The sequence below is a fragment of the Pelodiscus sinensis genome, chromosome 1 (genome assembly GCF_052426305.1).
Source record: "Pelodiscus sinensis isolate ZL-2025 chromosome 1, ASM5242630v1, whole genome shotgun sequence".
Lineage (NCBI taxonomy): Eukaryota > Metazoa > Chordata > Testudines > Trionychidae > Pelodiscus > Pelodiscus sinensis.
This window is the reverse complement of record NC_143052.1, coordinates 95,017,205-95,029,315: the sequence shown is the minus strand read 5'-3', so window position 1 is coordinate 95,029,315 and position 12,111 is coordinate 95,017,205. Positions and strand designations below refer to the sequence as shown.

The window sequence follows — 12,111 nt, the reverse complement described above, 5'->3', positions numbered from 1 at the left end:
TCTATTCCTACATCCAAGTCATATAGAGAAATATGTTAAGTAACGCTAGACCCAGAACACATCTCTGTGGAAGCCCACTTGAGACTACTTTGCAAATGGATATAATTCCATTAATGGTTACTCTTTCTTTGTGGTTGTTTAACGAATTAAAGCTATCATTAAGTGGATACCTGAGTCCACATTTCTCTAGCTTCCTTACCAGGTTGTCATATGGGACTGGCTATAGCCTTGCTAAAGTATAGGTATGTCCACCATATTCCCTCTATCCACCTGTCGTGGGGTGGTCCTCTCTTATTTCTCCCAGGGGGTAGGTCCTCTCTTATTTCTCCCTGGGGCTGTCTGAGGCTATGTCTAGACTGCAGGCTTCTTCTGGAAGATGCTTTTCTGGAACAGTTGACTTCTGAGTGGGGTGAGAAGTGTCCTACCATAGTGGAAGAAATATACCTTCAGCAGAGGATTGCAGATCTACCTCCAGGAAAGTTTCCTCAAGATTTCTATGGATACTTCCTTGGATATCCCAGTGCACATAAACTGGGTGTTCCACAGCGCACATTCCTTCCCATGTCAAATTAGGCAGAACAGCGGATAGCAACTCTACTTGTATTGGTTATTTCACTACCTCTTGAGTAAAGAGTAAATCAACACACTTCTTCTGTTCCTCCTCTACCTCCTCTTCACTGTTCGTGACACGGACCTGTTCAGTTGGGCTCCTCTGAAGTATCCACTGAGCTACTGGAGATGGTAGTAGCAGTGGAGTCTCCATCAAGGATGGCACAGAACTCTTTGTAAAAGTGACAGATCTGTGACTCCACACCAGAGTGATTTTTAGCCTTCCTTGCGTTCTTATACAGTGCCTTGGCTTTCACATGGCATTGCTGCTGGTCCTTTCTGTAGCCCTTCTCTGTGCCCCGAGTGATCTTCACCTAGTTGTTGACATTTCTACAGCTGAATTGAAGCTGTGCCTGCACTACCTCTTCTTCCCATAGACCCAGGAGATACCTTCTCCCCTCCCCCCGGAAGCACATCTGTGGCATATAGCCAGCACGGTCAGCTGGAGAGTAGTTAGGCATGCTCTAGAATTGCTACGTGTGGTTTCCAGAGTGAGCAAATAGGAAATGGAATTTCAAAAATGCACAGTTTTGACTTCTTGTGCACCTGGCTGCTGAAGAATGGAGCTAAAAGTTGTGATCAAAGTGGTCAAAACTGGGGCATTGTGGAACAACTCCGGAGTCTAACAGCCAATGTAAGTAATGCAGTGCCTTCCCGGACACCTTGTCTAGGTTAAGTCAGAAGAGAGTGAAATTTTAGTGTAGAAATTTACACGTCAACCTTCCATCAACACGATTTTGTGTATAGACAAGGTCTAAAAGGATTCCCTTCCTCCCTCAATCCACAGTCAGTCCCTACTTCATCCACTGTCCTCCCACCCTGCCCCTCCCAGATGTACACTAACCACTGGCTCCTCACTAGGGGATGAGGCTCAGCCCAAGAACCTTCGCTGCCTTTTCAATGGGGTGGATCAGCTAACGTGCAGCTGGGAAGTGAGGAGAGAGGTCGCCAGCTCTGTCTTGTTCACGCTCTTCTACAGAGCCACGCCAGCATCACAGTAAGTGACCTTCCCTTGGCAGCGTGTGTCTGTCCCCCTGTGTCTGACCATCCCTCCTGCTCGCTCAGGCCTCGCTGCTCTCTCCCCCAGGGAGACGGAATGCTCTCCAGTGCACAAGGAGGAATTGCCTCACAGCCCCTACCTCTTCCAGAGCTGTGAGATCAACGTCACCGACGCCAGCATCCTGAGCCAGTACCTCATAACTGTCCGGCCCAAGGAGGAGGAGAAACTGATTGCAGCCTACAAAAACAGTGAGACCCCATCTGCATACTCTGCCCCGGCTCACCTGGGGCTCTCTCATCTGGCCTAGGAAACGCTTGGGTTGGCAGAGAGGTGCAATGGTTAACAGAACAGCTAGAGTGTGATGTGTGGGGTGGGGTGGACAGGCGGCTGGTAAAGGAAGCTCCTAGCACTGGAGCTCCCCACCGGCACAGCACTGCTGTGAGGAGGTACAGAATGGGGGTGTGAGGGCAGATATGTCAGATGGAGCCACAGGCTCTTAGCAATCCTTGGTGCTAATCTGCTCAGGCAGCAAGTTGTGCACCAGCGTATCTGTAGTCCTGCCAACGGCCCGCAGTGGGAAAGGGAAAGGGAAAGGGCAGGGAGACAGGCTGGGGGATGGATGCATGTTCCAAAGTGTTGTTTGTGTTCTAGTCAAGCCGCTTGCGCCTGTCAACGTGACAGTGAAAAATATGAAAGACGAGGACTATGTGCTGAGGTGGACCAAACAGGCTCTAAGCTTTGACCATATAATCCAGATATATGAATTCCAGTACTGGAAGATTGGAGACTCTGAGGAGGTAGGTGATGGTATTGCTGGGAGTCCAGGATTCCTGGAAGGTGGGTGGATGGGACAGAAAGTTTCTCACTCCTCTTCCATCTCTTCTCCTCTCTTCCCAGAATGTACGGTGGGCAAACATCAGCAATGAATCTCCCATCATCTTCACCCTGCCGATGCTGGAGCCCTCAACATACTATAAGGGAAAAATGCGAGCGAGGGTGCATGCATACTCATCCTATAAGGGGCCCTGGAGCGAGTGGAGTGAGGAGTGCACCTGGAAAACTGAAAGTGGTACATCCCAGTTGTGCTGCTGTGTTGGTGTTTGGCGGTGGGGGTCAGGTCCTTCCCTAGAGAGACAGGTCCTTGGCTAGTGTTTCAGAGGAACTGGGGTTTCATATACTCAATTAAGCAAACAGTCTGACCAGTTTCTCTTGGTGCCTGGCTACTCATTTCAGTTCACAGGAAAGGGTATAACTATTGTATCTGAATCGAAGCCTGTTCTCCATAGGAATGAGGAAATTATGAAAACCAGAGGTTGGAAGTGAATGAAGTAGGCGAGCAGGGAAGGGGGTCTCCACAAGGAAGCTTAGAAACATGAACCACCTACATTTTCAGAGTGTCTTACAGAGACTTAATTTCCATGATTCCCAGGAAAATTAGGAAGGTCACTTGACTCTAAGTTTCTGCTACACATTGTAGCTCTGCACTGCAGCCTTTGAGCTGTCCAGGTTACAACTTTTAAGGGGCACTAGGCAGACTTTATCCCACTGGATATGGTCAGACTGGAAATGGTTCTGGGCTAGTGAGAGAAATTCATGAATCTAAGCAAAGGGTTGGAAAAGGGAAGGAATGATCCATGGTAGAAGGTGGAAAAAGAAGAAAGGGATCAATTAGCAGAGCTAGTTGTACTGTTCATTCTGGAACCACTTTCATATTTCTGAAACAGCTCATTCTTTTCTTTATAACTAATTTTAAGCAAACCTGTTGGAGCCTACAGAGGTTTCTCTGGTCATTTAGAGACGCATTCTGTCTTGGGAGTGATATTCAGCATTTGGAATTCAATCCATGTCACTAGGTCTCATCTGTGATCCATGCTCTCTGTTCGATTTTCCTGAACCTGTTTACAAACAGGAGATGTGGCTGAACAATCTATTAATTGTGAATTTCTACACTATCAAATGTTTTGTGTTACAAGTGCAAATCTCTTGGCATTTATACTAGGTTGTTTGTTTTGTTTTTGTTTTTTGTTTTTTGTTTGATATCTGCAATATTCTTGTAAGGATATTCACCTTGAAGTGACTGATCTGTTCTCAGAGGACTGGTCTACACGAATGCTATTAGTTGACATCAGTTATACTACTTTAGTTATATAAATTCCATGAATGAAGTTGATATAACTTAGATCAACTTACAGCAATGATCAACCACGCTGTTTTGACAGGGGATGTTCTCTTGCTGACTTACCTTCTACCTCTTGCAGAGGTGGTAGAGTAGAGATGTCAATGGGAGAGCGTTCTCTCATTGACTTAGCAGGTCTTCACCAGACCCGCTAAATCAACATTGCTGCATTGATCACAAATATACTGATAGACGTAAGTATAGACAAGCCGCATTCTGATCTTCACTTTAACAAAGCTCTTTGCTCTGGGAATTTCTTTAGGTTGTTTTTGGCTTTTTTTTTCAATTCCTAACATGGGACTGGGGAGAACATGGACTTGAGAAACATCCACTTCGGGACTGACCTAATGAGATCTGCAGAGAGGCACTTCACTTTCCCTGCACCCCTTGAGACTCTGTCCTTTGGAATTGAGTAGCAGAGTGAATTCTTTCTTGGGAAAGCATGACATATGTGAGCATACTGGACTCACAGAAATACAAGCTCATCCCCAGATAGTTTCTCAAACATAAACTGAGTGTCCAGATGTTCATGGAAAAGCCAAATGAAGGGGCTCAGATCAAATCAAATACATTGCCCTGATACTTTTGCCCAGGTCTGCTGATAAGGTCACATCTACTCTATCCCATGCAGATGAGGAGTCTTCCATAGTCTAACTGATTTGCCAGTTAGGATACGTAACTTGCTAGGCAACCTACATTTCCTTAACCTCAGTGTCATCCCTCAAGAGCAACCAGAATGTGAAATGTGGTACAGAACGGAGCCATTTTTGTTTCTGCATTTTTATCTCTTTCTCATTTATCTGCTCAGTCCCCTCACAGCTGATTCTCCCACTGTTGATCCCAGTCATCACCATCATGCTGATCGTATTTGCCTGGTGTGGCTATAGAAGCCTACTCCGGTAAGTCTGCGCTGGGAGTGGGGGACACATTGGTAGAGCGAGTGCAGGGAGGGGCAGAAAACAGGTGCTGCATGGGCATATGCCTGTCCTTCATCTAGTCCAGCTGGGGATATGCCTGGGGTGCCAAGCAGAGCTCTCTCCATGTCGAGTTGCAGCTTGAGTATAGGGCTTTCAGGACCTTTGTGTTGACAAGGAGCCTAAGGTAAGACTATGTCTAGTGTAGCCTCCCTGCAGGAGAAATGACCCTGCAAACTCTGTCTTGTTGCAGTGTGAAGAACAAGTGGGAGGAAAAGATTCCGAATCCCAGTAAGAGTCAGCTGTTCCAGAGCTTCCTGAAGGTAGGAAAGAACGGAACTTTCCCCTTTCATTTGGCCTATTCTAGCCATAAAAGTACCCAAGCCTTATGGTCAGACCACGAGAGAGAGAGTCCTGCTCTTTCTGGCCAACAGAGACACTTACCAAAGTCCAACAGGGCTGTCCACAAAATCAAACCCTCAGCCTGACTGGGTTCAGCTGGCCACCTTGTCCTCACAGCTTGCCTCATACGCTCCTCTTGTCTCTGGGTTCTGGGCTTCCTAAAGCCTTGATGTCCAGGGGCTGGCACACTCCTCCCCTTCCTCAGGGCTTCAGGCTGGTTACTGCTTTTCAGGGTCCCTGTTTCCAGTCAGGCTTCCTGTTCAGCCCTGGAGTAGCTGGTGTTCTGCCTCCCCCATCTCAGCCTCCTCTCAGGCTACTTCCCTCCTACCCTTCCCTGGGTCTCCTTCTTCCAGTTAGCCTCACCCCGCTCTTTATAGTCACCAGCTCTTCTCTTCCCCACCTAGTCTCTATTTCTATTGAGGCCTGGCTCATCCTCCAGATTCAAGCAGGCAGATGAATTGGCCTCTCAAGCCTTTACTCCAGGCATGGGGAATTTGGCCCCCAGCTTGCTTTGATCCTACCCACAAGGCTAGTCCGCCCCGCCACACACTGCAGCGCGTCTCCGAGCCAGAGAACAGCAGCGCAAATAAATACTTGCCTGTAGACTCCTTCCTCATCACTCCCATTGGCTGGGAAGGGATGGGGAGAAGGGAATAGTCCTCTAGGTTGCCTGGACGACTTCTCCTCTGCTCTTTTCTGGGGCAAAGTGAGGCCCATTCCAGACCTATTCAACCTCATCCTGCCACCAGTCCCCAGGAGCAAAGTCATCCCCAGGAGGGGTTAAAGTGTTACCACACACTGTGGCATCCCCACTGCAGGACTCCTGGATCCCTATTGCCCTCTGGGAATTGCCTCTCTCTTTGGAGAGTGCTGTTATCAGCTCTTGTCTTTCTACAGAAAGCACCACTCGTGATGGGGGGCTTTGGCAAGCAGAGCCATTCCGAGAAGACAGACCAGGCCAGCAGCATCCAGGTGCTAGAAGGGTGAGTGGTCAGTGCACAGCTCGGTGGTGTGACTCCCCAAGAGATTATGTGGTGATAGGGGCATCTCAGTTCCTGCGGTGGCTGATCCCTGTCGGGGCAGGGGAGGACAAATATAAGTGGCATAATTGATAAACCTTGGCGCATCCCTCCCACCACATGCCTATCTGGAAATGTCAATAGATGGACTTGCAGCCCCTCGTCTCCTTGGCTGGAAATACCAGTTCCAAACCCTGCCCCTTCCTCCCTGACCTCTGGAAATGGGCTTATCTCACTGCCCTTGATTTCCCAAGCTGGAAATGCAGGTGAATAAGCACCCCCAGCACGCATGCATTTAGCCCCCCATATCCCTGTCATCTGGCAGTGAGGTCTATGCCACACTTGTGGCCAGTTCTGTCCCTGGCAGCTTAAAAGAGCCAGAGAGCAGCTGCAGTAGGGCAGAGGATAATTCCTCCACTGCAAGAGAAGTGTGGGGCCAATGTAAGGAGCCCAAGACTGCCCTTCTTGTAGCTCCCAGTATAGGAAGGTTGTAGGGTACCCCCCTCTCCCAGGGTATGTCTACACTACCCCGCTAGGTCGAACTAGCGGGGTAATGTATGCATACCGCACTTGCTAATGAAGCCCGGGATTTGAATTTCCCGGGCTTCATTAGCATAAGCGGGGAGCCGCCATTTTTAAATCCCCGCTGCTTCGAACCCCGTGTAGCGCGGCTACACGGGGCTCGAACTAGGTAGTTCGGACTAGGGTCCTATTCCGAACTACCGGTACTCCTCGTGAAACGAGGTGTACCGGTAGTTCGGAATAGGCACCCTAGTCCGAACTACCTAGTTCGAGCCCCGTGTAGCCGCGCTACACGGGGTTCGAAGCAGCGGGGATTTAAAAATGGCGGCTCCCCGCTTATGCTAATGAAGCCCGGGAAATTCAAATCCCGGGCTTCATTAGCAAGTGCGGTATGCATACATTACCCTCCTAGTTCGAACTAGGAGGGTAGTGTAGACATACCCCCAGGGCTTAGAGGTCTGCAGCCAGGTATCCTATCCCCTTCCAGGCTGGAAAAATGGTTCCAGGGGCTCTTCACATCCTCTGTCCCTTCCCAGACCAGGTGCTGCAGAGATGAGTGGAGGAGCTGCCCCCTCAGAGGGGCTTCCCTGAGCTGCTGGGGTCTTTCTGCTCCTTCCTTCCCATCCCTTCCTGTGAGAATGATGTCTGCTCCTGAGGGGAAGGGCAGGGAGCTCTGTCTGACTTCTGCAGCGGCCTTGGCTGGATGCTTTTCCCCAGGAAGCAGGCAAATGAGGGAGGGGTTTATCTCAGACAGAGTTGAAATGTGTGTCCCAAGCCACGGCTGCTTTAGACGTGCTATATCCCAACTCTGCATTCTAGCACATTGTAAGCGCTGGGTGCAGCTGTTAACGACCATCGGCTCTTTCAGGTGTCTCAGGGTGGGTGCCCGGCCACCACTGGCGACTTTTGAAAAGTTCAGGACATTATTTGTATATATCTGAGCCCCCACCTCTCCTTGCCTGCCCCCTCCTTTCTCCAGCTTCTACCTCAGTGGCTGTAAGATCCTTGGGGCAAGGACCACGTCTTTTTATAAGCTCAGCCAAGTGCCGTGCAAAGTCTGGTGCTATATAAGTGGGTCAACGTGGTCTCTGAAGAGTGATGTGCTGCTTGGGCCCCCTGCACTCCAGAAACTGCCAGACTGGGTCCAGCCCAAAGGTTCATTCCAGTATCCTGCCAGGAACAGACGCAGGTTTCAGGGGCTTGCCGGGCTTCTGTCCGAAGTGGGAGGAGGCCAAGGTCTGTGCCCTTCCGTGGGGCAGTAACCAGAAGGGGCAGGGATGGGGCTAGCCTCCCATAGCCAGCTCTTCAGGGGCGCCTGGAGCGTGTTGTACAGGGCTTCGGTGACGATTTAAAGATCTGGGGCTCCAGCCCCTGCCATTGGTGCTGTAGCAGCGACCTGGAGACCCAGGCCCTTAAAAATCACCAGGCCCAAATGTAGCTTCTCCCTTTGTGTTTCCCTGCTCCCCATTGGCAGCCCTGGCTGGTGCTAGCTGCTTCAGAGGGAGGTGCAAGAACTTTACCATAGGCACTTATGGGATAATCTGCCTCAGGGAAAGATTCCTGCTAATCCCAGGAGACCTTTCTCCCAGGGGGCCCTCAGCTCTACTCACTGTCTGTATTGTGCTCTCTGCTGGGTGACTCCTCTGTCTCCTCTTGTTCTCCACCCCACCCCCTTGCAGATTGATGAAGGTCAGCTCAGCAGAGCTCCCTGGAGCCATGGATGAGAGGATGAAGTGCTTCCTCAGTGCGCTGGACTCAGAGAACCCGTATCAAACACTGGAAACGGCAGCTCCTGCTCCACCTCCCTCAGCCCCGGCTGGCTGCCGTTCGAGTCAGGCCACCAGTCAGCCAGTGATGCCTGCCATGCTCCCCTGCAGGAGCAGTGCTGAGATCCCTGCGTCTCAGGCCCCCATGTCCTGCTTTGACTTCAATGGTCCCTACTTGCACCTCCCCCACGAGTGTTCCCCGCCTGACGTTCCTCAGCACTCGGACGCTGCTCCATTCCTCAGCAGGGGGAGGCCAGTGTCGCTGGAGTATGTGTCCCTGCCCGAGGGGTCCAATTCCCAGACCCCGCTAGCAGGGGAGGCGAGAGGAGCAGCTCAGCTCCGCCCCGTCTCGCGGCCTGCTCAGGAAGAGATAAAGCAGCCACCTGCTGGAGGGCAAGAAGGGCCACAAGGCCAGTGCAGGGGGACTGGGGAAGCGGTGCAAGGGGACGCCGAAGGTCAGAGGTCACTAACTGCTGCCACCCCAAACAACTCCTGTCAGAAATGGCCAATGGGATACGTCACCACAGAAGGTCTGTCACTGATGCCAGCAAGTGACTCTGCTCATCTCTCCCCTGCACAGGCCCCGCCAGAGGGGATGCTCAGTGCTATTGGAGTGTTGATGTCCAGCCCATGCCTGCCCCATGCTACAGAGCACACCCCTAGCCCTGAGCGAGCTCCTGAGCACCCTGTTGCCATCCAAGTCCCCCCTCCAGCATCAGCCACTCCTGAATTTGGCAGCTATGTTATGTTCCCCAAGGCTCCACATGGCATACCAGAACCCAGCAATGTTTCCTCACCCATCCTCTTGGAGGAGGTTGATTTTCCAAAAGAAGAGTCTGTACAAGAGGGTCATGTGGTCATGTTCAACCCTGATGGCACTGAGCCAGTTTTTCTACGCCAGGTAGGGGAGTACTGCTTCTTTCCTGGTTGTAAACCCGAGGAGAAGACCTCCATGGGTGAGAAAAGCCTCCTAGCTGATCAGACATCAGAAGCCAAACAGGCATTTGGAAAATTACCCTGTGATGGAGAATCTGTCAGTGGGAAGAGGGAGCCTGCACTTCAAATGCAGGCCATTCAGCTCTTCAAAACCCGGAAGTTTGGCGATTACATTGCTTTGCCTTAATGAGCAGGACAGGAACTAGCTGCCAGGACCAGAGAGCTATCAGAGCACTGCGAGAGAAGTGGCAAAGACAAGAAAGCAGGTGAATGGATGGAAATTTCACCGGTTGAAACATGTCTCTTGTTGTCCCCACTGTTTGCTCTCCCGATCCCAGGCAGGAAAAACACAGAGGACCATTCTTCTTCCCAGAATGGCAGATGTGAATTAGCACTGTCCTCCTCAGCTGTATCAATATATTGGAATAGAGAAATCAGGAAACTAAGCTCCCTTGGAGAGATCTGTTCATTACAAAGCTCTAATCCCCCGTCATTATTATGTTAGCTTTGCCTTGGTCCTGCTGTAATGTTATGTTGAGTTGAATGCAGACGTCACAGAGTGAACAATTAAAGTTCGTATTATGGATAAGTCTTTGGCACAAATACCAGGAATGAAATGCCTCACATTCTAAAAACAGTTCTAGTTTATCTAGAAAGATAATACTCATCCAGAAGTATTAAGTGTTGGAAGAATGTAGATACCTAGGAAAGATTGGAACGGTTAATGACGGGACAAGGTGGGTGGGAGGAAAGGGATGAAAGAAATGGAAAAACTTGGCTGCAACTGGAGAAAACTTTCTTAATTGTGACTCTGTCCTGCAGAATAATGTTTCTAGGAAGCCTTATCACCAGGACACAAACCCAGAGTGGACAAATATCAGAGAATATGGATTAATACAGGGAAAACTGGAGTTGGGGTAGGGGGGAAAGTTGTGCAGGTGGACAAACTATGGTTAATGGATCGCTTATCTCTAATTGCTCAAATACTATCATGTACTGGATTCCTAGTGAACTGGCTGTTTGTAGAAGATGGTAGCAGCTAATGAGAGGTAAATGTGCTAGAGAAAGAACTTCACAAGCCACATACACAGGTTTATTCACAAGTTTATTTTGTATGCCAACGATTTGAATCCTGGATGGCTGGGACATTATCTACCAACCAACCAACAAAGGTGCCAATGGTTCTTTGTGTAGATTCTGAGGTTAATATGCTTCCTCTCTAATTGCTAACTAATGGTCCTTATCTGCTCCTTTTAACTATCCAGTATTTAGGTGTCTGTTACATACCAGCTCCGTTTTCCCTTTGATATTTATATACCCACTTCCTCCTTTTGTCCCCCACGCCCCTATTTATTTTGGTTTTGGACATACAACACACCAGTCATCTGAAGAAGTGGGCTGTGCCCACGAAAGCTCATGATACCATCTACATGTTTTGTTAGTCTATGAGGGTATGTCTACACTACAAAGTTAGTTCGAACTAACGGACGTTAGTTCGAATTAACTTTCATAGGCGCTACACATGCAAACCGCTAGTTTGAACGTAATTCGAACTAGCGGAGCGCTTAATTCGAACTAGGGAAACCTCATTCTATGAGGACTAACACTTAGTTTGAATTAAGTAGTTCAAATTAAGGCCTGTGTAGCCACTTAATTCAAACTAGTGGGAGGCTAGCCCTTCCCAGCTTCCCCTGGTGGCAACTCTGGGCACCACCAGGGAAACTTGTCTGTCCTCCTCCCAGCCCTGGAGCCCTTAAAGGGGCATGGTCTGGCTACGGTGCCCGTGCCAGGTGAAAGCCTGCCAGCACCCAGCCAGCAGACCCTGCACCTGGCACGGCATGAGCCAGCCACCTGCTGCCACCCAGCCCTCTGCCTCTTCCCGGGACCAGGCTGGCGGCTCCCAGGAGCCTGCCCGGGGCTGCAAGAGGTGGGCACCCGCCTGGTCTAGTGCGGAGATTGTGGACCTCATCCAGGTCCAACATCCACAGCCTCTGCACTAGGCACAGGAAAGTGGCCATCTAGGGCAGGAGAGCTGCCAGCCTGGACACCCAGGAGCAGGTGTGCATGAAAATCAAGGTGGTCCACTGAGACCCCCGACTCTGAGCCCTGAGCTTACAATGGCCGTACTGGGTCAGACCAAAGGTCCATCTAGCCCACTAGCCTGTCTGCCAACAGCGGCCAACATCAGCTACCCCGGAGGGGATGGACTGAAGACAATGACCAAGCCATTTGTCTCGTGCCATCTCTCTCCAGCCTTCCACAAACAGAGGCCAGGAACACCATTCCTACGCCTTGGCTAATACCACTCCATGGACCCAACCTCCATGACTTTATCTAACTTCTCTTTAAACTCTGTGGGTATGTCTACACTACAAAGTTAGTTCGAACTAATGGCCGTTAGTTCGAACTAACTTTGATAGGCGCTACACTAGCGCTCCGTTAGTTCGAACTTAATTCGAACTAACAGAGCGCTTAGTTCGAACTAGGTAAACCTCATTTTACGAGGATTAAGTCTAGTTCGAACTAGCTAGTTGGAATTAAGGGCTGTGTAGACCCTTAATTCAAACTAATGGGAGGCTAAGGCTTCCCAGGTTTCCCTGGTGGCCACTCTGGCCACACCAGGGAAACTCTATTGCCCCCCTCCCGGCCCCGGAGCCCTTAAAGGGCCACGGGCTGGCTACACAGTTTGTGCCAGTTGCAAGGCTGCCAGCACCCGTGCCAGCAGACCCTGCACCTGCCACACCATGAGCCAGCCACCCGATGACAC

At 50.3% G+C, this 12,111-nt stretch overlaps 1 protein-coding gene across 1 annotated transcript in view; it reads left to right on the top strand.

Annotated features, from left to right (window-relative positions):
• Positions 1-12,111, top strand: part of CSF2RB (colony stimulating factor 2 receptor subunit beta) — a 35,564-nt gene extending 23,453 nt beyond the window's left edge. Inside the window, exons 8-15 of the mRNA XM_075937689.2 lie at positions 1,471-1,606; positions 1,697-1,857; positions 2,261-2,406; positions 2,507-2,678; positions 4,594-4,684; positions 4,953-5,022; positions 5,999-6,084; positions 8,322-12,111. Of these exons, the coding sequence (XP_075793804.2) occupies positions 1,471-1,606; positions 1,697-1,857; positions 2,261-2,406; positions 2,507-2,678; positions 4,594-4,684; positions 4,953-5,022; positions 5,999-6,084; positions 8,322-9,531 (2,072 nt within the window). The 3' untranslated portion in view covers positions 9,532-12,111. The remainder of the gene's footprint in view (positions 1-1,470; positions 1,607-1,696; positions 1,858-2,260; positions 2,407-2,506; positions 2,679-4,593; positions 4,685-4,952; positions 5,023-5,998; positions 6,085-8,321) is intronic.